The 26,645-nt window shown below is 45.0% G+C and overlaps 3 protein-coding genes, 2 non-coding genes and 1 pseudogene across 6 annotated transcripts; all 6 read right to left on the bottom strand.

Moving 5' to 3' along the window:
* Positions 1-1,732: 1,732 nt before the first annotated feature.
* Positions 1,733-4,357, bottom strand: LOC123113839 (cytochrome b-c1 complex subunit 7). Its single transcript, XM_044535152.1, has 4 exons — positions 4,094-4,357; positions 3,834-3,991; positions 2,852-2,899; positions 1,733-1,998 (listed from the first exon to the last, which is right to left on the bottom strand). Exons 1-4 carry the CDS (start codon positions 4,197-4,199, stop codon positions 1,930-1,932), a joined length of 381 nt encoding a protein of 126 aa, XP_044391087.1. The 5' UTR covers positions 4,200-4,357; the 3' UTR covers positions 1,733-1,929.
* Positions 4,358-6,640: 2,283 nt separating this feature from the next.
* LOC123113838 (uncharacterized) lies at positions 6,641-9,780 on the bottom strand. Of its 2 annotated transcripts, none has more exons than XM_044535150.1 (3): positions 7,475-9,780; positions 7,205-7,352; positions 6,641-7,047 (listed from the first exon to the last, which is right to left on the bottom strand). In XM_044535150.1, the coding sequence occupies exons 1-3, from the start codon at positions 7,547-7,549 to the stop codon at positions 6,926-6,928; spliced, it is 345 nt and encodes a 114-aa protein (XP_044391085.1). In that variant the 5' UTR covers positions 7,550-9,780; the 3' UTR covers positions 6,641-6,925. The 2 variants fall into 2 exon arrangements, with proteins under 2 accessions (XP_044391085.1, XP_044391086.1); XM_044535151.1 differs by having other exon boundaries at positions 7,424-9,775.
* Positions 9,781-18,244: 8,464 nt separating this feature from the next.
* Positions 18,245-19,617, bottom strand: LOC123117327 (putative D-cysteine desulfhydrase 1, mitochondrial). The gene has a single exon (XM_044538103.1). The coding sequence runs from the start codon at positions 19,547-19,549 to the stop codon at positions 18,344-18,346; it is 1,206 nt and encodes a 401-aa protein (XP_044394038.1). The 5' UTR covers positions 19,550-19,617; the 3' UTR covers positions 18,245-18,343.
* A 716-nt stretch (positions 19,618-20,333) lies between these two features.
* Positions 20,334-20,466, bottom strand: LOC123118324 (uncharacterized; annotated as a pseudogene).
* A 2,237-nt stretch (positions 20,467-22,703) lies between these two features.
* Positions 22,704-22,923, bottom strand: LOC123118319 (small nucleolar RNA U3). Its single transcript, XR_006457865.1, has one exon. It is a non-coding gene; the product is annotated as a small nucleolar RNA U3 (small nucleolar RNA).
* Positions 22,924-26,036: 3,113 nt separating this feature from the next.
* LOC123118320 (small nucleolar RNA U3) lies at positions 26,037-26,257 on the bottom strand. Its single transcript, XR_006457866.1, has one exon. It is a non-coding gene; the product is annotated as a small nucleolar RNA U3 (small nucleolar RNA).
* Positions 26,258-26,645: the final 388 nt, after the last annotated feature.

Raw genomic sequence — 26,645 nt, 5'->3', positions numbered from 1 at the left:
ATTTGAGATGAAGGATTTCGGTAAACCTCGAGCACCTTCACTCATGCATTATGATACACCATGTTGTCTATATCCATAATATTGGATAAATTGATTGTGGACAAGTGTTATCCATCCATAATTCCCATGGTTGTCCATTCTCTAGACATAGAGAAAGATTCATTTAGACCATGAGGAGACGGAAAAAAGATGTTGGGACCTAAGGTTCCATATCACTATGCATCCATTGGATCCACCAAACACAATTGGTGAGACTCAAGGATATCTTTCGATATCTTCAATGCATCAAACATCTTGTCCTAATCTTTCATTTTCAGAAAAATCTCTCGATGCTAATATCATTGGATACACCGATCAGATCCCACTATGTCAGATCGTAGACAATGTTTGTGGTCCTTTTAGGTGTGGTAGCCATATCATGAGAGTCTTCAAAAACAGACCTCGTGGCTACATCCACCAACCATTATCTCAAAGATAATGTTTCTTGTATTGTCCGGATGCAAACACGTTATGCAATAAGCAATATTACTATATTGCATATCTTGCAAGTCAAATCATGTGACTGATTTGCTCACGAAGTCCCTATCAACTTCTATGTTCCAGAAATATGTTCATGGAATTGGTATGCGCCGGCTTCTAATTTTGTAAGAATTAGGGGGGTATCTTGTTCATGTTCAATGCATCATATTATACTCCTTTTCCCTTCACGAGTTTACTATACAGGTTCTCATAAATGTTTTCAATGAGGTAATATCAACACAAGATAATATGTTATACTTTCTCTTTTCCCCTCGGGGTTTTTACGAAAGTATATATACGACATATTTATTGTCCTCTAAATTCTATGAGTTTTTTATATTGAGTTAGAAGAGACAATAACCATTATATGTTGCATCACTTTCTCCTTATTTTTTCCACTGAGTTTGAAGGAGTTTTAGCAACATATCAAACACCTATCTCCTTACATTTTTCCCACAGGATTTTTCGAGGAGACTTTCTCAAGTTGATGACGATGAACATTCTCAAGTACAAACATACCAGGAGAAGTCTTTATCAAGATGATGCGCATTCACAAAACAAGCATAAATTAGGGGAAGTGTTAAGGATTAATTATAATCCTAATAATCTACAACCGCCTTAGCTTATCAACTATCATGCGGTTATCTCTTCAGAGAGACGCGTCCCTTCTCCAACAAACACGACCCTTTGTTCGAGTCCCTTGTAAGTATATATATAACATCATCATCAATAAAGAGACACAGTTGATTCATTTACATCTCTCGGTTCTCTCTCTCAGAGTTCTATTTCAACACACACTACATGTTGATGAGTGCATGATCCTGAATAGGGAAAGCACATCAGTCGTAGAAGACGTAAAGAACAAGCATTGGCCATGCAGAAGAGCACGGCTTCCTTCAAGAGATGAAAGAACATCCGTGGAAAAACAAATGAGGGAACCAACATAACGTACTGCAACAGGGTGATTTCCATATTTGGATTTTCTTTCAAGTTCTTACTAGGACAACTTGTTGGTTAACACGTCTGTAGAACTTTGAGAGAGAAACATCTCTATGCAAGCTCAGAAGAACAATTCAGGGAACATAGCAGATCACTAGCACCATAGCTCTGTAGAAATGGGAAGCGTAAACCCAGAAGCAAACAACAAAACAGTTGCTCAACGGAAAAGTCCCAAGAGCAGAGAGTTGTTCAGACTTCTACAGCAACAATTCCGTCAACCAAAATAAACTTTTATATCAGCAACAGCAACAGAAATTCTGTCGCAATTAATTTGGGAATGGGCACGAGAAACTGCTACAGGCAATGGACATGAAACCGGAAGTAGGAATAGTGTCATAATCTGCATTTTATTTCATGCATTATGATGCTACGAGGAGCAAAAATTGTGGCGCATATCATGAAAAGAAGTCTTCAAGGAAGGGTTCTCTCGTAGAGGGGAAGGGCTCCCAGTGCTTTACGCTCTGCTGCCTCCTTTTTCACCTGCAACAGAATGTGAGATCAAACATTAGCCAGCTTGGAACAGATCTTAATGGAATTCAAATGCTGAATAGCTTCACAGGCCAAGGCTTGAAGCCCAGGAATTTTTTAGGTTAATACCAGTCCTGTTTGGAGAAATACTTGTATGTACAAATAATAATTAGTTGTGGTAACTGGCAAACTAAGCCATCAGAGGTGTTAGAAGTATGCTACACATCACTCCCACCTTACATAAGTGGACCATGAATTCACAAATTTTATGGCTATACCATCTTTGTACTCAACTATTCATCCAACAAAACATGGTCTAAATGCAAAAAAATGACCAAGATAAGTAACGAACATGATTTTCAGGGTCAAGGATGTAAAGGGATAAGAAAACTACAACATAGCATGGAACTTGATGAAACTGACTTTACATTAGAGCATTTAATTTGAGGCATCGCACCTCGTACTACGATGGATTAGCCAATCATGGGACCAACCAATCAAATCATATTGACATCGACCCAGTCCATTCTTCAAATCAGACAAGTGAGTTTGTACCCGACAAAGCATGTTCCGATGACAGATCAACTCACTCCATTCGTCAAATCAAACGAGTTCATCAGATGGCCCATTATCCGTCCAGTTCATTGTACCAAACACTCCATAAATGGATTGCCAGTTGAAACTAATCTATACATGTTGCATAAACGAAGTGATGCAGAAAAGTGCAAGGGCTGAGGTCTACAGTATGACCGAAATGTAGCACGCTTGTACTTGAAGTGGGTAGATATTTCTAAGCAGCATACAGAATATTATAACTTATTTATACATGAAAATACAAAAGACAAGCATCAGCAAATACACTTACCAGAGCCAGCATGTCGCTCAAATAGCTTTTGAATGGTGTCTGCAGTGCCTGTACAGAAAAAGTAAAGGTTTCAGAAGACCTGTGTTTATTACGTATGTTTGATAATAGCTAGTGTAATGGTAATCAAAACCGATTACTGAACCTAAAAGAATGGTTAGTTCATAATGAATGTTTCTCACACATCACAGGCCATATGAGTTAATGGATCTTCAGGGAGGAAATAATCTAAAACATCTTCAGCACTGAAGAATAAATCAACGGGCTGGGTATTCATTCAAACCCATCTAAGCAAAATGCATCCAGAGAAAGAACTTTGTACACCAAAATACATATAAACCTCAAAACAATCGAAGCATCATAAATAGCGATTCAAACTACATACTGAAAAACGACACGATAAAACAGCAGGACTAATTAAACCGCTGCAAAAATGTGAGCAATAATATGACTCGCTAGTATAACATACTACTAGATTCCAACAATTTTATGCTTTATCAAATCTAATCCTTTATTCTCACGTAACATTTCAAAGTTCTGTCAAACCTAAACCATGACCATTTCTCACTCACATATGAACACCATAATTGCAGGGTACAACTTCTCTCCTCCAAACTATTGAAATCTCCGGCATCTAATTCACAGGTTTCTTAGGCAACAAACCACAGTGCGAATTGCAACCCAGCGTGGATGGACCGAATGGAACATCCGACACAAGAGCCAAGTAGATTCATCTAGACCACATATGCAACCGAAATGCATTATGCACTTCACTTTCCCTATTCATTTCGCTACACGCGCAACCATCAGCCATAACCCACAAGAGAAATCGCGGCTACCGCACAGGCTCTCGAGAAGGCCGGAATCGATCGGATAAACTAAATACGTAGGCCATCCCCACATCCCACAAACCGGAGGCACGCGAATCGAGAGAGATCCGCGCAGATTAGAGGGCGGGGGTGGGGGGCAGGAAAGAGGGACGGACCCGGACGTCGTCGGGGAGGTACTGGTGCTTCATGGAGAGGTCCATGGCGCGCTTGAGGCGCTGGTGGCGGGCGTCGACCACCTCCCGGGGCAGCCTGCCGAGCGCCTCCTTGATGTCCAGATCGAAGTAGGGGTCGTACAGATCGTCGTACCTCAGGCCTGCAACCACCATCACATGAACATTCAGATCGCCCGGCCTCGCACGGAGACCAGATCTACAGTACGATTGAGACGACGAAGGATCGGATCGAGTCAGATTACCGAAGTTCTTGAGGCGGTTGGAGATGGTGAGCATGTGGATGCGGGCCAGCGGGTTGCGGCGCGGGTTCACGAACCACGACGAGAACGCGGACAGCATCGACGTCATCCTGGGCGGCGGCGGCGGCGGCGGCGGCGATCCCCTTTCGTCTCCTCTCTTCTTCGGCGTTTGTGATTTGGGGAGGGGAGGAGGAGGAGGTGGGGTGGTTGTGGTTGTGGTTTCCCTCTTGGGCCGGGGTCGTAGGAGAGAGACTGAGAGAGAGTGTGTGAAATGGGCCGGAACACGGGTAGGGCCGATGAGTTCGTACTGTTTATTTTCACAAAGTTTTTTTTTCCTGCAGAGCCTCTTTGGATTTTACATAAAAAAACATTTATGTGAGATATAATCTTCAAAAGAATGGATTTATGCTTTTTATAAGAATTGATTTATGCTCTTATTTTTATCAAAGATTAATGAATTTAGTTACAACACGGCGAAGGTAAAGCGCAAACATGTGTGAGCTGGTCATAGCGCGTGACGAGCCTTGGTCTGCTGCACAAAACTGCGTGTGCGCCGTGAAGATGTTGTGTGTGTGTGTTGATGTGACCGCGATGTGACAATGTGCTCTTGGATCGCGTCGCGCCGTGTGTTGGTGTTCTTTACAGTAATGTATACGACTTCGGCTCTAAAAGAAGCAAAAATCCAACGTGTTGTGGAAGTTCTCAAACTTATCTTTTTAAATCGCATTTTTTTTGTTTGCGAACTAGCTTTTAAATCCTGTAACACTTTTGCTCTGTTATACTTCTCATATCATGCCGGACGTGTAGGTCGATTAGTTAGCCGCCAACTGTTAAATTAAAAAAAGTGGTAAGAACAAGGGAATTATTTTACTAGTGTTGACATCCACATTGCTTAATTTTGAAACTCATAATTCAGTCAAATCTGCACGTAGCTTCTGAATGTGGGCGAAATATCTGGCTCGCCTCCCCTCCGAACATTGCTTGTATCCCTGTGTGCAATAAAGCTTCTGGGTTGGTGTGAAAAATGGTTTTTTCAGCTAAAAAGAGTTGTTGCTTTTCCCTTTGATGCCTCCTTAGATTATAGGAAATTCATTTTATGTGAGATATGCTCTTTTCTTCAAAATAATGGATTTATGCTATTTTTTGAAGAACGGGTTTATGCTCTTAGTTTTTATCATAGATTGATGAACTTTGCGAGGATCATAGATTGATGAATTTACAACGCAGCAAAGGCAAAGCGCAAAAGTGAGTGAGCTGGTCATAGCACATGACGAGCCGTTGGTCTGTCGTGCAAAACTACGCGCGCCATGCAGATGGTGTGTGTGTGTGTGCGTGTGCGCGCTAATGTGACAACGTGTGTGTGCGTCGCGCTGTGTTGGTGTCATTTACAATGATGTAGCATGATTTGGGCTCTAAAAGGGGCAAAATTCTAGTTGTGACGTGAAGGTTCTCAAACTTGTATTCTTAAATTGCTTTGTTGTTGTTGTTGTGAACTGCCTTTTAAATTCCTTTAACACTTTTATTATGTTACTCCCTCCATCCGGACGGAGGGAGTACTTCTCATATTAGGCAGGACGTGTAGGTTGATTTTTTTTTTGCGAGTAGTGTAGGTTGATTTGTTAGCTAGCTATAGAGTTAAATTTAAAAAATGGTTAAGATTCAGTGCATTATTTTATGAATGTTGATATCCATATCGTTGGCTCCGCCCATAGGTCATGTGATTTTGAAACTCTCATAATTTAGTTAAAGTTGTTTGTAGCTTGGAGTCTGGGCGAAATATCTGGCTCGCCTTCCCTCCGAACATAGCTATCCCTTCGAACATTATGCAATGAAGCTTCTCGGTTGCTCTAAAAAAATTGACTAAAGAATTTTTTTCTTTTTCTTTAAGGCCTCTTTGGATTACAGAAGATTCATTTATGTAAAATATGCTCTTTTTTTAAGAAAGGATGGATTAGCTTTTTTTTATTAAACAGATCTATGCTCTTAGTATTTATCATAGATTAATGAATTTACAACACGACAAAGGTAAAGCGCAAACATAAGTGAGTTGATCATAGCATGTGACGAGCCGTTAGTCCGCCGTGCAAAACTGTGCATGTGCGCCGGATGTCGTCTATGCTGATGTGATGGCGACGTGACAATGTGCGCCTGCGTCGCGCCGTATTGGTGCCCTTTACAACAATGTATATGATTTTAGCTCTAAAATGATATAAATTTCGATGTGCTGTGGAAGTTCTCGAACTTGTCTTTTTTTAAATCGCTTTTCTTTTTGTCATGAACCAGCTTTTAAAATCCTTTAACGCTTTTGTTCTGTTACTTCTCAGATTATGTGTAGGTCGATTAGTTAGGTAGCTATTAAACAAATTACCAAAATGGGTAGAACCACGCATTATTTTACAATCTTGACATCAATATCTCCGCTATACAAATCCTTACGGAGCAATGTACAATCCAAATATCCACAGACAATTGAAAGCGCAAACACAAAATACAAACACAAACACAAACACACAAGTCAACCGACCAATTATGACTGAGCAAAAAACAATGGAAAAGAAACCAAACTCAATACCATTAGGTAAGGCACCCAGATTTTCTATATACAGATACATCAGCTCAACCTCACACTCACATCAAAGCAAAGGCGACGTCTCAACCTCACCCACAAAGTCACAAGATGCACACATCAGACTGGTGTCACACACGCACACGCACAAGGAAAGTATCTGCTCGTCTTTTCCCAGACGGCATTGCCATTGAAACTGTGCAGTTCCAGACAAAAGATGATGGCCGCCGGCTCCACGGCGAAAACCGCGCGCCGCCGCCATGGCCGTCCTAGAGCTTCAGCTTCACCATGGCCGGGTGGCGGTGCGAGTCGACCAGGATGGACCACAGGACGTGCACATCTTCGTCCTCGCAGGACTTGACGTCCTTGTACAGGATCCTCATCCCCCTCCCTGCCAAGAAGCACAACAATGTCGGTGCCTAGCAAACAGCAATGGCACAAGGAAGAGAAACAGAGCCCCATTCCCCCCAACCGTCCACAATGCCACAAAAGAAGAAACCAAGACTTCCACAACAAAGCGAAGAAGTTGAGAGGCCGGTCGATCTTACGGTATTTGCGCGCCGAATGCGCGCGGACCATGATCTTCCTCAGAGGGGAGAAGAGGGAGCGGAGCCACCCCATGAGGAAGCCTTGACGATAGAGCCCGAGGGTTATGGCCTCATGGGGTGGGGGTGAAATGAGGGAGCAGAGCAGAGGCTGCAAGGTAGGGATGTTATGTATGCAGAGGAGAGGAAACAAAAAGGGGTCTAGGTTAGAGAGGAAGTAACCATCAATCAGGCCCTGCTTTTTGGCACGAGGTGAAGTTCAGTGCACTGTACCCTTCTTCCCCTCCACTCCTGCCACATGTCTTGGGCTTCCTTCCTTGCGACCCAATCATGGTGCTTTTCAGCCATTTTGTTCTGGTATCTTGTCCCTTTCCTCTTCTTACTCTTCCTACCTCCTCCCCCTTTCGACAAGGCCGTGGCCGGCCCCAAACCTAACCATGAAAAAGAATAATCTGAGTGAGTGAGTGCTGCCAATTCTGAAATCTCCACAGCAAAAAACAAACAAAAATCTGCATTCCGGCATCATCGCTATCATGGTACTATATTATGTAATCTACACTGGTGGAGGACTGCAGATGAACTTTCTTTTTCTCATAGAATAGTAGCTAAATCAACTATTCTTAACTTTTTTTGTAACGGCAGCTACACTTGTAGTGCAAGAGCGTACTTGAATAATGGTAGCTGGTTTTGGAATAGCATGGCAGTTCAATATTGGTAGATTATAGTACAAGTAAATGGTTGCTGATTTTGCGCGGTGCAATTTTACAAGTATGAAACATGATTCTACCTACTTTTAGGAGCACATTTTACAAGTATGCAACATGACAAAGAATAATGTGAGTGAGTGCTGCCAAATCTGAAATCCCCACTTCCAAGACAAAAGAAATTGCATTCCGGCATCATCACTATCGTGGTACTATATATTATACTAGATCATACCGGTGCGCGTTGCTGCGCCCGTCCATTATTGCTATCAAATGGTAGGAATTTTTGCAAGTATACGAAGACATGAAAATGGAAGTTATATAGGATATTATGTAAATACGTGGAGACACGAAACATGCAAAAGTTAGATTTGCAATTTGGCATGAACTGAATTATGTATTGTGAAGTTGGTTTGAGTCTTATGGAAAATCAACGGACAGATGATCTGTAAAAGTCCTTCACCATCATTTTCATGTCTGACCTACTCGTCGTTCTCTTAGCCTGAACTCTGCGTGTGTTAGACTTCATTAGACAAACATGTCAGAACCTGCTTTGATTTCCCTCTAGCTACATGTACCCATATATGTAAAAGGGTTTCCTATTTAAATATGATTGTAATAATCATTTACAAATCTATAATATGTTATCATAATAGCACACATGAACTCTTGAAGAATCGGGGCAATAGGACTACAAAGCTGACGACCTATTGGTCTACCGGATATTTATTAATTTGAACGCAAAATTGGGGGATATTTCTTAATGCTCACAACTTGTATATGTTATCTATCCCGTTCGAACCCAACGGGTCGAACGGGCCCATGACTCGCGCCCTGATCGGGGGGACCCAACCAAACCATGGTTGGTGGGCCCCTGTCGCCAGCGCAATATAAAGAGGTGGGGTGCCGGGGCATGGATTAAGAGGTTGACCGTGCACCACAACACCACCGACACACCAATCCGATCTAGGGTTTTGCGCTAGGCCGACGGGAAGCTCCGCCGCCACCATCTCAGTCCACATCGCCGCCGTCTCCACACCACCATGGCCGGCGCTGGATCGAGTTCATCCGCACCAGGAGAAGGTAGGTGTACCGAAAGATCTAACCTATCCGATCCAAAGCAATCTATCAATGGTATCAGGTAGCCAGATCGGGTTAGACCTTTTCAGTAGAAAGAATTCAACGCAAAAGGTTGACCCCTAAACCCCAAAGAACCCTAGAAGGGCACAGAGAAAAGCAAACAAAAAAAAAGGATCCCCAAAAGTTCACCGGACTAGGGCCTCGGGCCTCGCCGGCAAAGAGCGCCGCCGCAACGCCGCGCCGTTCCTCTCGATCCGGACGCGCATCGGCAAGCCGAGGCGTCGGACGAAGAACTACCCCACACGGGGCAAAGGGCATCGCGAACAAACCGCTCGACGGCGGCGCGCTCACCGCAAGGTGGACGCGCAGCCGGCGAGGGGGATGATCACGACACCGCCGTAGAGTTCTGCCCTCGTCGAAAACGAATGGGAGCACAAGGGGCAAAGTAGCCTCGTCCTCACTGTCAGAGTAGGTGGAGATGGAGCGGGGAAAGGGAGATGCTCGCGCGCGGCTCGCGCGGCACGGTGGCCTTACGCCGTCGCCGGCGGCCGGCGGAGCCCCGACCCGGCTGCAGCACAGAGAGAGACGACGCAAGGGGAACAGAGGACGGCGCTGCAGGCGTCTCGCTCTCTCTCCGTCAAAGGAAAGGCGGGGGAAAGGGGAGAACAGCGGGGAAGGGAAAGGAGGCGCGGGCGTGGCGCGGTGGAACCGCTGCCGTCGTCGGCGGCTGGACCGGGCGGCCGGGGAGCAGCTTCTGCCTCCGCCGATTTTCGGGTGAACAAGGGGATTGAGACGAGTGTGGGGGCGCTAGGGTTGGACTGGGGTTGGACTCCCTGTTTTGTTCCAGCGAAACCAGCGGACAGCCGTACGATCGTGTTGAACGGTCTAGATGAAAACCCTAGCCTCCCACTAGCCTTTTGGGCTGAAAGTAATCGCGGGCGAGGCCGAGGCAGGCCGGCTCGCGCTGGGCGTGGCGCGGGGAGCAGGCCATGGGCCGCTTCCTCCGCGACGGGCCTTCTCGCGCACTGGGCTCAGGCCACCAACTGCCGCGGGCGTGCTGGGCGAGGCCGCGAGCCGCCGCGGGCGCGCTGGGCCGAGGCCGCAGCTTAGCCGCGCGCTAGGCTGTGTTGCAGCCAATTTTTTTTTCTTCAGAGAAGAATAGATTTTTTTTTCAGAAAAGAAAAGTTCATGAATTTTTTATTCATGTTTTTCCGCTGCGTATATAATTGATAGTTCTCTTTTACAAAGAAAATAAAAGTTTCGATAGAATTATGTTTTTTAAGAGCATGTTAAAGTAATTATTGAAATGATATGATTATGTTATTTTTTTATGACCAACATTGTTAATAACATGATCATGTTTTATCATTGAAATTTAGAGGTGCATTTATTTCTAATATTTTGCCCAACGGTAATATAGATTTAATTGCATAGACAATTGTATGTTTTAATTTGACCAACGTTAGAGTATTGCATATGATTGTTTTATTGATGTCACTTAAATTGTGATTTCAGGAGGCTTTCACTTGATGAGTTGCCTAAAAGAAGTTCCGGCACTCAAAGGTGACAACCACACTGAGTGGAGGAAGAAAGTTGAACTGGCATTTGTTTGTGCTGATCTTGACTGGGTTGTGGAGAAACCACAGACAATCAGACCCACAGAGCCAGTAAGGGAGGCCACTGATGATGATGCTGCATGGGCTAAAAAGAAGGGGGACTATAGGAGCAGTCCTACCTCATAGATAACCAAAAGTGGGTCAATGCAAACAAAAAGTGCATGGCATTTATAAAGAATACAATTGAGAGCGCCATTGTGGGCTCCGTTGCAGAGTGCACTTCCGCAGGGGAGTTGCTTACAAAGATAAAGAGCCAATTCACTGGCTCTTCAAAGATCTATGCCACCCAGGTGCTAGAGCAACTGGTGACAGAACGCTACATGGGTGGTAGTCGTGGAATAAGAGAGCACATCCTCAGGATGAGTAATATGGCAGCAAAGCTTAAGCCCATGGATGCGGATCTGGAGATCAAACTAGCGCTCCTGGTCCACCTGGTCATGGCTTCACTGCCACAGGAGTTTGCAACTTTTGTTGTAAACTATAATATGTCACCTGGAACATGGGACATTGAAAAGACAATAGCAATGTGTGTCCAAGAAGAGGACAGACTCAAAGCCGCACATGGTGGTTCAATCAACTATGTGAAGGATTACAAGAAAAAGAACTACAATCAAAACAACAAAAGTTCTCCTTCAAAGAATGGAAAAGCCCCCTATCAGCATCAGCAACAGCCTTTCTCAGTGGACAAAGACACGTGTCTCCACTGCAAACAGAAAGGGCATTACAAGAAAGACTGCGCTGCTTGGCTGAAGTCAGTCATGGCAAAAAGAGGTAACAATATAGTTTCATTTGTAAATGAATCCTTGTATACACAGTTTTCAAAATCCACTTGGTGGATTGATTCAGGAGCAACTATTCATGTTGCAAATTCTTTACAGGGATTCCATTCGACGCGAACTACGCTAAGAAGCGAAAGACGCATTGAAGTGGTAAACGGAGTTGAAGCAGAAGTTGAAGTTGTCGGTGACATCTCCTTGGAGTTAGTGGCGGATTCAATCTTCTACTTAGAGATGTTTTATTTGTTCCATCATGTCATAGAAACTTAATTAGTGTTTCTTGTTTGGACAAAGATAATTATGAATGTCATTTTGGACATGGCAAGTGTGCCATTTGGTATAATAATGCTTATGTGGGTGATGCTTTACTACATGATGAGCTTTATTTGTTATCACTTCGTGAAAAAGTTTATTCCGTTTGCAATGTGAAAGAAAATGTTTCCGTGTCGAATAAAGAGCAAAAGAAAAGAAAAGGAACATTTGACTCATCGAAATTATGGCACTGTCGCTTGGGCCATATTTCGAAGGGGAGAATAGAAAGATTAGTCAAAAGTGGAATTCTTCCTCCGTTAGAATTTTCAGACTTAGAATAATGCATAGATTGCGTTAAAGGAAAGTACGTAAAACAAATCAAAAAAGGTGCAATCCATAGCACAGGCACACTAGAAATCATCCACACTGATATTTGTGGACCATTTCCGGTGAAAAGTGTGGATGGATATGACTCGTTCATAACATTCACAGATGATTACTCTCGCTATGGATATATTTATCCAATCAAAGAAAGATCTGAAGCGTTGGATAAATTTAAAATATTCAAAGCTGAAGTTGAAAATCAGCATGATAAAAGAATAAAGATAGTTAGGTCCGACTGTGGGGGAGAGTACTACGGTCGGCACACTCCATATGGCCAAGTCCCTGGACCTTTTGCAAAGTTCTTGTAGGAGACTGGCATTGTTGCCCAGTATTCAATGCCGGGCGAACCTCAGCAAAATGGAGTAGCTGAAAGGCGCAACCGTACACTTATGGATATGGTGCGCAGCATGATGAGTTATTCCAACTTGCCATTGGGATTATGGATGGAGGCGCTTAAAACCGTCATTCACATTCTCAATAGAGTACCAAGCAAGTCGGTGCCCAAAACACCGTACGAGCTATGGACAGGAAGGGTGCCATCCCTACAACACTTCAGGGTGTGGGGGTGCCCTGCTGAGGCCAAAATGTTTAATCCAAACATTGGAAAGTTAGATCCCAAAACAGTGAGTTGCCACTTCATTGGCTATCCAGACAGATCAAAGTGTTTTCGTTTCTACTGCCCAGACAGATATACAAAGTTTGTAGAAACGAGACATGCAGTCTTCTTAGAGGACGAAATGATGAGGGGGGGGGGCTTGGTAGCTCGGAAAATTGATCTTGAGGAGAAGAGGGTGCATGCACCTAATCCGATGATTCAGGAGCCATTTTTCTCACTACCAGTTGCAACTCCACCCATGACAACTATGGGGGCAGACCCGGAACCTGTCCGTCAGAAGCCAACTGAACCCGTTGTTGAGCATGAAAGGGAGGTGCAGCAGCAAATTTTAGAAGAAGTGCCAGAAGTTGAGGCACAGAATGTGCCAGAAACTGAGGCCCTTAGAAGGTCTACAAGACCAAGAAAGTCAGCTATTTCTACTGACTTTAAAGTTTATAACACAGAAATGGTTCATATGGAAAAAGATCCCACCTCATATGAAGAAGCCATGAGAAGCCCTCATTCATAGATGTGGATGAAGGCAATGGAAGACGAGATGAAATCAATGAGTTCCAAAGATGTTTGGGACTTAGAGGAAATTCCTAAAGGAGCCAAATCAGTAGGCTGCAAATGGGTCTACAAAATTAAGTATGACTCTAAAGGGAATATAGAAAAATATAAAGCACGACTCGTAGCAAAAGGATTTACACAAAGAGAAGGGATAGATTACAAAGAGACATTTTCTCCGGTCTCATGTAAGGATTCCTTTAGAATCATAATGGCATTAGTTGCTCATTTTGATTTAGAGTTACATCAAATGGATGTAAAGACGACATTTCTCAACGGAGATTTAAAGGAAAATGTCTACATGAAACAGCCCAAGGGTTTTATCATGGAAGGCAAGGAAAATATGGGATGCCACCTCAAGAAATCCATTTATGGATTAAAGCAAGCCTCTAGGCAGTGGTATTTAAAGTTTAATCAAACGATTAAAAGCTTTGGATTTAAAGAAAATATTGAGGATAACTGCATTTATGCAAAGTTTAAAAATGGGAAATATATTTTCCTAATCTTGTATGTGGATGACATTCTGCTTGCTAGCAGTGATGTTAGTCTACTACAAGAAACAAAGAAGTTCTTATCCTCGAATTTTGACATAACAGATCTTGGTGAAGCACCATATGTTTTGGGCATAGAAATTCACCGAGATAGAAACAATGGAGTCTTAGGACTATCGCAGAAAGCATATTTAGAAAAGGTTCTTAAAAAGTATAATATGCATGCGAGTAAAGCCACACCTGCTCCTATAGTTAAGGGCGACAATTTTGGGAAATTTCAATGTCCCAAGAATCAGTATGAGATCGATCAAATGAAAGGAGTACCATATGCTTCGGCAGTTGGCAGCTTACAGTATGCACAAGTGTGCACTCGCCCTGACTTAGCCTTTATCACCGGGGTACTCGGTAGATATCAAGAGAATCCAGGCATAGAGCACTAGAAGATGGTAAAGAAAGCATTGCGTTATGCGCAAGGCACGAAGGACTACATGCTAACATACATGAGATCTGATTCCCTAGAGATAAAAGGGTATTCAGACGCAGATTTTGCGGGGGACAAAGATGATAGAAAATCCACGTCAGAATACGTATTCACCCTCGCTGCGGGAGCTATTTCGTGGAAAAGCTCCAAACAGTCGACAGTTGCATCATCCACGATGTATGCAGAATTCATAGCATGCTTCGATGCCACGGGGCAGGCGATATGGCTAAAGAAATGTGTACCCGACTTGAAAGTGGTAGATTGCATTCACAAACCACTAACGACAATTAGCCCGCGGTATTTTACGCTCACAACAACAAGTCGAGTAATGCTGCCAAAACAATAGAGATAAAGTATTATGTTGTGAAAGATAAAATCCAGGATCAAACTATAAGTCTTGAGCATATAAAGACAAAAGATATGCTTGCGGATCCGCTAACGAAAGGCTTACCACCCAATGTGTTCAAGAAACACTTAGCCGACATGGGTTTAAGGGAAAGCCTTATGATTCCTGGATAGGCCCAAAAGGAACAGAATTTGTTTCTGAACAAAACGTATGTTGTACCTGAATGATTCTATCGGCAATTGAGCTGTGACGATGAAACATGCTCTATGTACCAATATGTGATGAAACAAATAAACTAGAAAGTATAAAGTTAAAAGTAAAGTTGAGATCAAGGGGGAGAATGTTAGGTTGATCTCTATCCCGTTCGAACCCAACGGGTCAAACGGGCCCCTGACTCGTGCCCTGATCGGGGGCGCCCAACCAAACCATGGTTGGTGGGCCCCTGTCGCCAGCGCAATATAAAGAGGTGGGGTGCCGGGGCACGGATTAAGAGGTTGACCGTCCACCACAACACCACCGACACACCAATCTGATCTAGGGTTTTGCGCTAGGCCGACGGGAAGCTCCGCCGCCACCATCTCAGTCCACATCGCCGCCGTCTCCACACCACCATGGTCGGCGCTGGATCGAGTTCATCCACACCAGGAGAAGGTAGGTGTACCGAAAGATCTAACCTATCCGATCCAAAGCAATCTATCAGTATATTCAGAATAAATCACATTATAAATAATTTTCGCCACATTTATACTGAGATCTTTAACGTGGATGTATATTCAGAGCAATTCTCATCACAAAAAATAGAGTATATGACATGGCATATGGTAACACAATTGGGGAGTGCAAGTCAGCTTCATTAGCCACAGCTACGTACAGATTCTCAATCTTTCAGCTACCCCACACACCGTCTATAGTAAACATCAGAGCTTCAAAAATCTTACTATGTCTCTCAGATGCAACACAGAACTAATGTGAGATCTCATCTGACAGAAAAACGACTGTCATGAGGAAAAGCATGAAACCTAACATCCCAGTTTCAAGTTGATCCAGAAGTCAATCAGAAAACGTGCTCACCTAAGTGAGTAGGATGCAACAAGAACCATGGTCCCTCCTCCCTAGTACAGCAAGGAGAGGAACACCACATGCAAAAGCTAGTGCGACGGCGGCGAGCAACAACGTCAGAGTGACCCACAATATTTTCATTTGATTCACAGTGTGATGTCGACGCATCAACGCCTTGTACAATTCTTTCTCGCATTTTTCACTTGCTAAATAACCTGCTCGATAGGATGCAATTATTTTAAATAGTTAGAGTAACATCACATCATACGATTAGAAAGTACATAGACACATATATTGAGTTTAGGCATAAATTTAGTTAAACAAGACATAAGAGCAAACTCATACTAACCTGTCCGGTAACCATTGGATATCGACAGATTCAGCTGGAAAAAAGGTAAGAAAGCCAATAGTGTGTGCCTGATTCGTCTTGTACAGAACCTGCGTTTTTTTCGTGGGCACGAAGAACAACATCAGTAAACAAAACAAATTCCAAAGTTGGAGGAAGTATTAGGGAAGAGGAGATGCAGGAAGGAGACATGAGAATAACATATTGTTGCTTGAGATTGGTTTTCGGGAGTGAGGAGAGTGGGGAACGAGCAGCGGCACAGTTGGGATGATATAGGCGTGTATAAGTTGAATGAAAATTATGAATCACCAACTGTAACTGACCTACAATAACCAGCAGTCCGCACATTGACTGTTAGTAATGGCCGAATAAACTCTCCATCAATCATCGTCAGTTGGCAATAGAACTTCAAAGGACGGATGCATGTTTGCCGCCACAGACCATCATCCCGTGCTGTGCAATCGAACGGATCGAGCCAACCCAGTGCCCCATCGCCCGGCGAGGCGCTTCACGAACCAGCGCGGTCGCCATGGATCGTCGCTCTAGTCCGGCATGGCGGCATCGGTTGTCATGCATGCCGATCGCATCTGGAGAGAGCCGCCGAGCGAAGGGATGGGAGTAGTCCTGGCCATGGGAAGCCCGGCCCGGCCGGCCCGGCCCGACGCTGCCCCCGGGCCGGGCTCGGGCCTAGTTTTTGAGCTCGAAGGCCGGGCCGGGCCGGGCCCAGGCCTGTCGTTTTTGCAGTTTTGTGAAGGTCGGGCCGGGCCGGCCCGAAGCCCGACGGGCTTTTAGGTGTTCGGGCCGGGCTCGGGCCCAGAAACACAGGCCCGATGGCCGGGCCGGGCCGGGCCCGGGCCTGGGTTTTTTGTGTCGGGCTTGGCTAGGCCCAGCCCGAAGCCCGGCCCGGCCCGAGGTTTGGCCAGGTATAGATGGGAGGCACGCGACTCTGCCGATTGAGATAATGTATTTTTTTTTGGAAAAAGGCACTTATGCTGCTACGGGTCCGGAAGAGGACAACGGCCCATTAGGCTGAAGTTTACCACATAGGCCGAAAAATGCGACCAGAGCAGCGGCCCATAACACCTGGCAGATGTTAACAACGAACTGAGGGCGATCCAGAGCATATCCAACGGCCATAAATGCATTGAATTAAGGATCCAATGGATGCAAACGCTAATGGCTTGAGAGGGCTGGGAGGGTGCTCAGTTTTAATATATCTAAATAATGATGAAGACTGCACATGAGCTTTTCCTTTTTCTAGAATAGCAGCCCATGAACTAAATGTGCTTAACTTGTAGCACAAGAGTTCACCAGAATACACTAGAAAACTGGTGGCTGGTCTTGGTATATCATGGTGGTTCAGTATTCTTAGCTTTCAGTACAAGTAAATGGTTGCTGATTTTGGGTGGTGCAGTTTTACAAGTATGAAACATGACCTTACCTACTTTTAGGAGAGTTGCAATTCACGCACGCAATTTACCAATAGTATGATAGTAGGTTGAGATTAGTTAATTTTGTGTTAAACTTAAACTAACATCTAATTTTTAGATACATTATGTCTAGTAGCCAAACTTTTTCACTACTGCAACTGCAAGCCTATACTCTCCTTATGTGAGAATTTAATACTCCCTCCGTCCCAAAATAACTGTCTCAAGCTTAGTACAACTTTGTATTAAGTTAGTACAAAGTTAAGACACTTATTTTGGGACGGAGCGTTTAGATCACACTTTACAGAGGAGTACAATGTAGTAAATCCCTCTTAATGCTGTGTTACGCTTGCGAGCTCAACCCAGCATTCAGTACAAATTAACCTTCATTTGAGACAGCAAATGGTATGTGTAAAATTTGCAAGTTTCTAAACACACTGTTTTTTTTAAGGAAAACACCCTCAGGGGTATTCATTGATTAGATAAACATGTATGTTACATGCATGATTATTATGCCATAAGGCTGATTATACAGAACAAAAGAAAACAGAGCAGGAAGCATGACCTGAATTCATAAAAATTACAGGTTTCCTATTTCCAATCATCGCTTCCTTTTGCCAATCTACCAGCCTCTTTATTTCAATCTCTGGATATGTGAAGGAATCCTGCACTAATGGCATGGCAAATTTATCTGATCAAAGAGATGGTTGGCCTGAGTTGCCCGGCATATAGGAATCTGTAGCATTGGTTGCTAGAACAACAGCCATTTTATCAGATAGCGGGGCGCGGTTATTGATTTGAAGCTGATCGAGCATATGTGTGGCCAGAAATAAAGCATGGGAAATCAATCATATTCGCGAAGCTAAACCTCAGTATCGATTTGTTAAAAGCTATCACTGGAAATCAGATCATCCTGACAGAAAAAAACACAAATCAATTCCCATAAGTAGTATTCAATTGCTATGGTCGTGGGTGCACAAAATCAGCAACACATCCCACAAAAGATAAACAGCCAGTCCTAGTTGAAATTTGCATGGAGCACAGGTTCTTCAAGGTCCATTCTGCGCCAGCCCCCGGCCAAAGACGACAACTGATCCACCTTATCATACAACCCAAGGAGACCACCGGTGTGCACAAAGAGGACCCTTCGCCCTTCCCACCTGCCTGGATTATCTGACATGTTCTTCACCATACAGTATGCCACCTTCCCGGTGTAGACCGGATCGAGCACGATGCCTGTTGCCGCAGCGACATCCTTCACAAATCTAAGTTCATCACCCGTGCTCTTGGCATAACCCAAGCCCTTGGCATCTTCAATGCTGACTATATCATGTGAGTTTAGACCAGACTGAAGCTCATCGATCAGACCCTGAACACAGTCATAGAAGTATTTAGGGCCATAGCAGACAGAGAAGGCGTGGACTTTGGCCTTCAGGCCACTCAGCTGCGACCCCAAAGCGAGGCCGGCGACGGTCCCGCCGCTGCCGCACGCGACGACAATGTCGTTGAACTGAACATCGCCCCCGGATAACTGAATTTGCTGCTCAATCTCCCTGACTGCTTCGATGTATCCCCAATTCCCCAGTGCGTTTGATCCGCCGGCAGGGATCACGTACGGCCGCCGGCCTTCTTCCAGGAGCCTCTTCTTCAGCAGTTCAGTCAGAGCCACGCTCCCGAACTTCAAAAATTCTCTCTGCGAGACCAGGTCGACGTGCGCGCCCAGCAGCCTCTCGACGAGCAGGTTGCCGACGAGACCGGGGTCCTGGTCCACGAGGAGCCTGGAGGTGCAGAGTATCAGATAGGAGTCGAGGCCGGCGTACTTGGCGGCCACGGCGGTCGCCCGGCAGTGGTTGCTCTGGATGCCGCCGGCGGTGACGACGCAGTCGGCGCCCCGCGCGGCGGCGTCCGCCACGAGGAACTCGAGCTTCCGCGCCTTGTTGCCGCTCAGCTGCATGCCGGCGAGGTCGTCCCGCTTGATCCACACCTCCGTGCCCTTGGGCAGGTCGGGCAGGCTCCACCTGTGGATCGGGGTCGGGAAGTGGCCGAGGGAGAAGGTGTGGGACGGGGCGTGGGAGAGGCCCGACGCCCAGGGCGGCGGCGCGTAGGGCTTGCTGGACAGGAAGCCGCCGATCCGGGCTGCGGCGGCGTTGGCGACGGTGGACGTACGGCGTAGGACGGCGGCCTGCGGGGAGAACGAAGGGAGGATACAGGTGCTGAGCGCCATTGCTCCGGTGGCGGCGGCGACGGCGGCGGATTGAAATCCTTGAGCGATGTTCTCGTGGGTTTGTCCGTCGGGCCTGTCGCTCATGTGGGCTTCGGGCGTCGGTTTTTACCGGGTTTGAAGCCTGGCCCAGTTTCCAGGGCGTCCACGCGTTTGTTTTTTCCTATATGCGGAGGCACGTGTCAGTTCATCGCTGTCACAGCGCAGCGGGACGAGGGCGGGGAGGCGAGCTGCCGGCGAGCTGCCGGCGGGACGGAGGGGGCTCCCCCATTGGCCCTGGCACGAGCGAGTGGCGAGTCGCCGGCGAGGCAGGTACGGCGAGCTCCGCCATTTTGTGTCCTATTCGCTCAGTGCCTCGTCTCATCCGCCGGTCGTCGCCGCGGCCGGAGGCGCCGATGCGCGCCACCTAGTCGACTGTCGGCGAGCACCATGGCTTGATTTGCCAGTCGGTCGTGTGCTTGGCCCTCCGTTCGATTCAGGACGGGAGCTTTGTTTCACAACCTTGCTCCTCTGTTCGGCTTTGTGACTCAGTTTCAGATTCTTGCAAGGTTGGCATTGCCTAAGATGGGTCCATTTTAATTGAGGCAGACATGAATTTTTGGTAGACTTCCTAAGGATTCATCCAGAGTTCGATGATAAGTAGCATTCATGTGATCAGGCCTGACTGTTGTATGTAATCTGTTCCTTCCGTGTGTTTGATTCCTGCTGCTTATTTAGTATGTTCATAACTGCTGAAAATATGGGCTGTACGAGTCCAGTATCTGGACAGTGCTGTTCTTACTTCTTAAACCAGAGTTGAGTGAGTTTGCTGTTTTACTTTCTGCTGCTACAAAAAAAACTGACTGAAGTGCTTGCCTCCTTATTGGTAAAGGATGCAGCGGTACGAGCCTGTAGAACAGATCCTGTTCAAGTAAGGTCGTGCTACCTCCTGCCGCGCCCCGGGTTATAAGCTGGTTCTGCTCCCTGTAAACTGGCGAGGTGGGAGCTTTTAGAAGGACTCGCAAGTGCTGGCCCGTGAGGTTCGTGGGCTGCTGCCTGCTAGATAGACAGAGCCTGGCCCATCTGAGAAACATCAGTCTCGTATGGCCTTTTTTTCCTACCCCCCCCAAAAAAGTATGCCTTTTTCTTTCCTTTTTCGGTCCATCAGTCTGGAGCAAGTGGTGACTCGCCGGCGAGGCAGGTACGGCGAGCTCTGCCTTTTTTCATGTCATATTCGCTCAGTGCCTCGTCTCATCCACAGATCGTCGCCGCGGCGGGAGGCGCCGATGCGCGCCACCCAGTCGACGAGCACCACGGCTTGAATTTCCCTGTCAGTCGTGTGCTTGGCCCTCCGTTCGATTCAGGACCTGAGCTTTGTTTCAGAACCTTGCTCCTCTGTTCGGTTTTGTGACTCAGCTTCAGGTTCTTGCAAGGTTGGCCACGTACCCTGCTCCTGCCTTTCTTTGCCTAAGATGGGTCCATTTTAATTGAGGCAGACATGAATTTTTGGCAGAGTTCCTAAGGCTGCATCCAGGCTCCAGAGCTCGATGATAGGATTCATGTGATCAGGCCTGAGTGTTGTAATCTGTTCCCTCCGCGTGTTTGATTCCTGCTGCTTAGTATGGTCATAACTGCTGAAAATATGGGCTGTACTGTATAGGTCCTGTATCTGGAGAGTGCTGTTCTTAGACCAAACTTGAGTGAGAGTCAGATAGTTTGCTGTGTACTCTCTGCTGCTACAAAAAACCGAGGTGGGGTGTATGGCTGTGGTTTCATTTTATATAAAATGGAGCCGGGAGGAGAGCCCCTGATTATCGGGAAAAAAAAGAATTTTTGGTAGAGAGCTAGGTAGAAGTAAGCTAACATATTGTGGCTAGTGGTGGTGTTGGTCGGCTCATTTCATCTTGTTCATCGCGCCGACAGTAGCTCATTTTTATCTTGTTGATGCTGCATTGCTGCTATGGCGATGTGAAAGTGTAAAAGTAGTTTAGTGCTCATGATGCTATTTTTTTTCATCTTGCTAACTAGTTGTGTAGGGTTCATTTTGTTTTCTGGAGTGAATAACTAGTGGTAATCAAGTTCTGAAGTGTCCTATGACTGGTGATGCAATTTTAGCCTTTTAGGATAATTTCACCATTTTTACCGTCGAATCAATTTTTTCGATACAAAGTTGCTAGTAAACTCTATTAACAGAATATATACTTGTTTTTTTAAATAGTGTCTTCTGAAGATTATTACTGTCCTTTTTCTGTGAGGAAACACATCTGTATGGATTAGTGCACAATCTTTCAAGCGGTGCTTGGTGCTTATTGCTAGGTTTTGCTTCCTGCTTTTCATTTTGATGGGCTTAGTACAACCATCTATGCTATAGTTTTTTTGTGCAGCTTTGCTTCATTTGCCTATTGTTAGTTCATTACAAGGAGAGCTTTTCTTTTGCACCATTAGTGAGTAGTCTTCTGTTGAAAAAATCACGAGTCTAGTAGGCGGTTTTTGCTCTCTTTGGCCTTTTGGTCACCAGTCATTGCACTTTCTTGTTCTTCTTCTGCCAGTTATAATTGATTTAGAAACATGAAGGCTCAGATCATATTTGAGACCTTTGTAATTTAATTTGCTTTTCATTACTAATATCCATTTGCTTTTCTGTCAGTTATAACTTTCTAGGAACAGGAAGGCTCATATCAGATTTCAGTCTATTCTTCTTCAGCTATACTAAGCGCTAGGTCGATTATCAATACGGCAGCACCCTACATGGAGAACTTATACCCTGTTTTTCCAAGAGAAAAATAGAAGTTTGAAGTGGAGGTGGCGTTGTCGGCCGAGGTCTGCCACCCACCAATTGTAGCCAGTGCTTCTGAGTTTTAATTACTAGTCCTTTAGTCTTGTCAGTGTTCAGTCATGAGAGTTTAGCTATCTGCTAGTCTTCAGCCATTTTTCTCAGTTTTAGGATCAGTTTTTAGACTTTTTAGTTTAAACAGCTTGTCATACTTTACAAGAATTATTGATAAAACCGAGTTAGCATATGTGCATAAAGTTGGTGGATGGCGATCAGGCTTTCATTTTTAGTCTACCACTCTTACTCATTCTTTCCTCCTCGGTTATCTTGTTTTCCAGCAGTCTTCAGTTATTCTGAAAAAAATGGCTGGCTTGAAAAACAAAAGGGAAAAAAAATATATTTTGTAGTCTGTCAGACAACCTCTGGGCCACCCTGCACAGGCATGAGCAAGGCAGGAACGATCCTCTACAGCCATTGGATTGCCCCATCAGGGAAATCCTGGCCGTTAATCACGCTCTGGCCCAGAGGTTAGAATGCATCAACCAGACTGAAGTGCTTGCCTCCTTATTGGTAAAGGATGCAGCGGTACGAGCCTATAGAACAGATCCTGTTCAAGTAAGGTCGTGCTACCTCAGGATGCGCCTCGGCTTATAAGCTGGTTCTGCTCCCTGTAAACTGGCGAGGTGGGACTAATGTTAGGCGTGCTGCTGCACAGCCGCGCCAGCGCCCCCTCGGTGGGAGCTTTTAGAAGGACTCGTAAGTGCTTGCCCGTGAGGTTCGTGGGCTGCTGCCTGCTAGATAGACAGAGCCTGGCCCATCTGAGAAACATCAGTCTCGTATGGTTTTTTTTTCCTACCCCCAAAAAAAAGTATGGCTTTTTCTTTCCTTTTTCGGTCCATCAGTCTGGAGCTAGTGGTGAGTCGCCGGCGAAGCAGGTACGGCGAGCTCCGCCTTTTTTTATGTCATATTCGCTCAGTGCCTCGTCTCATCCGCCGGTCGTCGCCGCGGCCGGAGGCGCCGATGCGCGCCACCCAGTCTGACGAACACCATGGCTTGATTTTCCCAGTCGTGTGCTTGGTTCTCCGTTCGATTCAGGACGGGAGCTTTGTTTCAGAACCTTGCTCCTCTGTTCGGTTTTGTGACTCAGTTTCAGATCCTTGCAAGGTTGCCCACGTACCCTGCTCCTGCCTTTCTTTGCCTAAGATAAGATGGGTCCATTTTAATTGAGGCAGACATGAAATTTTTGCAGAGTTCCTAAGGCTGCATCCAGACTCTAGAGCTCGATGATAGAATTCATGTGATCAGGCCTGAGTGTTGTAATCTGTTCCCTCCGCGTGTTTGATTCCTGCTGCTTATTTAGTATGTTCATAACTGCTGAAAATATGGGCTGTACTGTATGGGTCCTGTATCTGGAGAGTGCTGTTCTTAGAGCAGAGTTGAGTGAGAGTCAGAGAGTTTGCTGTGTTACTCTCTGCTGCTACAAAAAACCGAGGTGGGGTGTATGGCTGTGGTTTCATTTTATATAAAATGGAGCCGGGAGGAGAGCCCCTGATTATCGAAAAAAAAAGATTTTTTGGTAGAGAGCTAGGCAGAAGTAAGCTAACATATTGTGGCTAGTGGTGGTGTTTTGTCGGCTCATTTCATCTTGTTCATCGCGCCGACAGTAGCTCATTTTTGTCTTGTTGATGCTGCATTGCTGCTATGGCGATGTGAAAGTGTAAAAGTAGTTTAGTGCTCATGAGGCTATTTTTTTTTCATCTTGCCAACTAGTTGTGTGGGGTTCTTTTTGTTTTCTGGAGTGAATAACTAGTGTTAATCAAGTTCTGAAGTGTCCTACTCCTATGGCTGGTGATGCAATTTTAGCCTTTTTGGATAATTTCACCATTTTTACCGTCGAATCATTTTTTCGATACATAGTTGCTAGTAAACTCTATTAACGGAATATATACTTGTTTTTTTTAAATAATGTCTTCTGAAGATTATTACTGTCCTTTTTCTGTGAAGAAACACATCTGTATGGATTAGTGCACAATCTTTCAAGCGGTGCTTGGTGCTTATTGCTAGGTTTTGCTTCCTGCTTTTCATTTTGATGGCTTAGTACAACCATCTATGCTATAGTATTTTTGTGCAGCTTTGCTTCATTTGCCTATTGTTAGTTCATTACAAGGGGAGCTTTTCTTTTGCACCATTAGTGAGTAGTCTTGTGTTGAAAAAATCACTGGCCAGTAGGCGGTTTTTGCTCTCTTTGGCCTTTTGGTCACCAGTCATTGCATTTTCTTGTTCTTCTTCTGCCAGTTATAATTTTATTTAGAAACTTGAAGGCTCAGCTCAGATTTCAGACCTTTGTAATTTCATTTGCTTTTCATTACTAATATCCATTTGCTTTTCTATCAGCTATAATTTTCTAGAAACAGCAACACTCATATCAGATTTCAGTCTATTCTTCTTCAGCTATACTATCTACTCAGCGCTAGGTCGATTATCAATATGGCAGCACCCAACATGGAGAACTTATATACTGTTTTTTTAAGAGAAAAATAGAAGTTTGATGTGGAGGTGGCACTGTCGGGTGAGTTCAGCCACCCACCAATTGTAGCTAGTGCTCTGAGTTTTAATTACTAGTCCTTAGTCTTCTCAGTGTTCAGTCATGAGAGTTTAGCTCTCTACTACTCCCTCCGTTCGGAATTACTTGTCGCAAAAATGGATGTATCTAGACGTATTTTAGTTCTAGATACATCCATTTCCGAGACAAGTAATTCTGAACGGAGGGAGTAGTCTTCAGACCTTCATTTTTATTTTTCTCAGTTTTAGGATCAATTTTTAGACTTTTAGTTTAAAAAAACTTGTCATACTTTACAAGAATTGTTGATAAAACCGAGCTAGCGCATGTGCATAAAGTTGGTAACTGTTTAGTCCCCAGTCTTTTCTTCAGATTTCACTCTCCTTTTTTAGCCATCACTTTTTTTTCCTTACTTAGTTATCACTCTTTTAGCCATCACTCACGAGACATTGAAGGGGTATAGGAGGAAGAGGTGGATGGTGATCGCTCTTTCATTTTTAGTTCTCCACTCTTACTCATTCCTTGCGTCCTTGGTTATGTGTATCCTTCATCCCTCAATCTTCAGTTATCGCCCCCTCTGTATATACTGAATTACTCTTCAGTTTGATCTTTGTTCATTATGTCGATAGGCGACGCCGAGTTCAGAAAGGAGAATGCGATGGGAAGTTCGAGATGGAGGTGGCTCTGTCGGGCGAGGTCACATTACACGAAGTGCAAGTTCCATGCCAGATGCGCGCTGAAGCTGCAGCTCGCGCCGCCGGACATTGTGTTCCAGAAGGTAAGTGCAAGCTCGCTCTGGCAGATAGATTACAGAGGCAACTGCAGTCTGATAGAGCCACAGAAGCATTTGGTTTGTTCGGCTGTACTTGTCACAGAGAATATTAGATGTGTGATTGCAAATATAGATTATGGGGTTGTAGACAGACAGACAATTCCCAGAACGATACATCATAGAGTACTTCTGAAAAAAGAGACTGACTAAAAAAACTGCAGTCTGATAGAGCCACAGAAGCATTTGGTTTGTTCGGCTGTACTTGTCACAGAGAATATTAGATGTGTGATTGCAAATATAGATTATGGGGTTGTAGACAGACAGACAATTCCCAGAACGATACATCATAGAGTACTTCTGAAAAAAGAGACTGACTAAAAAAACAGAAGGACAAAAAAGATGTTGTAGTCTGTCAGACAACCTCTGGGCCACCCTGCACAGGCATGAGCAAGGCAGGAACGATCCTCTACAGCCGTGGATTGCCCCAATCAGGGGGAATCCTGGCCGTTAATCACGCTCTGGCCCAGAGGTCAGAATGCATCAACCAGACTGAAGTGCTTGCCTCCTTATTGGTAAAGGATGCAGCGGTACGAGCCTACAGAACAGATCCTGTTCAAGTAAGGTCGTGCTACCTCAGGATGCGCCTCGGCTTATAAGCTGGTTCTGCTCCCTGTAAACTGGCGAGGTGGGACTAATGTTAGGCGTGCTGCTGCACAGCAGCGCCAGCGCCCCTCGGCGGGAGCTTTTAGAAGGACTCGTAATTGCTGGCCCGTGAGGTTGGTGGGCTGCTGCCTGCTAGATAGACAGATCCCGGCCCATCTGAGAGACATCAGTCTCGTATGGCTTTTTCTTTTCCTACCTAAAAAAAAGTATGGCTTTTTCTTTCCTTTTTCCGTGCATCAGCTTTCCATTTTTGTTACTAATAACAGTTCAGAAGCTCTTCTCAAATGTCAGTATCCACTTGTCAATTATTATTTCTCACAAATTATCAGCACGCTAGTCAATGTTAAAACTC

The sequence above is a fragment of the Triticum aestivum genome, chromosome 5B (assembly GCF_018294505.1).
Source record: "Triticum aestivum cultivar Chinese Spring chromosome 5B, IWGSC CS RefSeq v2.1, whole genome shotgun sequence".
Classification (NCBI taxonomy): Eukaryota; Viridiplantae; Streptophyta; class Magnoliopsida; order Poales; family Poaceae; genus Triticum; species Triticum aestivum.
This window is presented reverse-complemented; position numbering and strand designations above follow the sequence as displayed.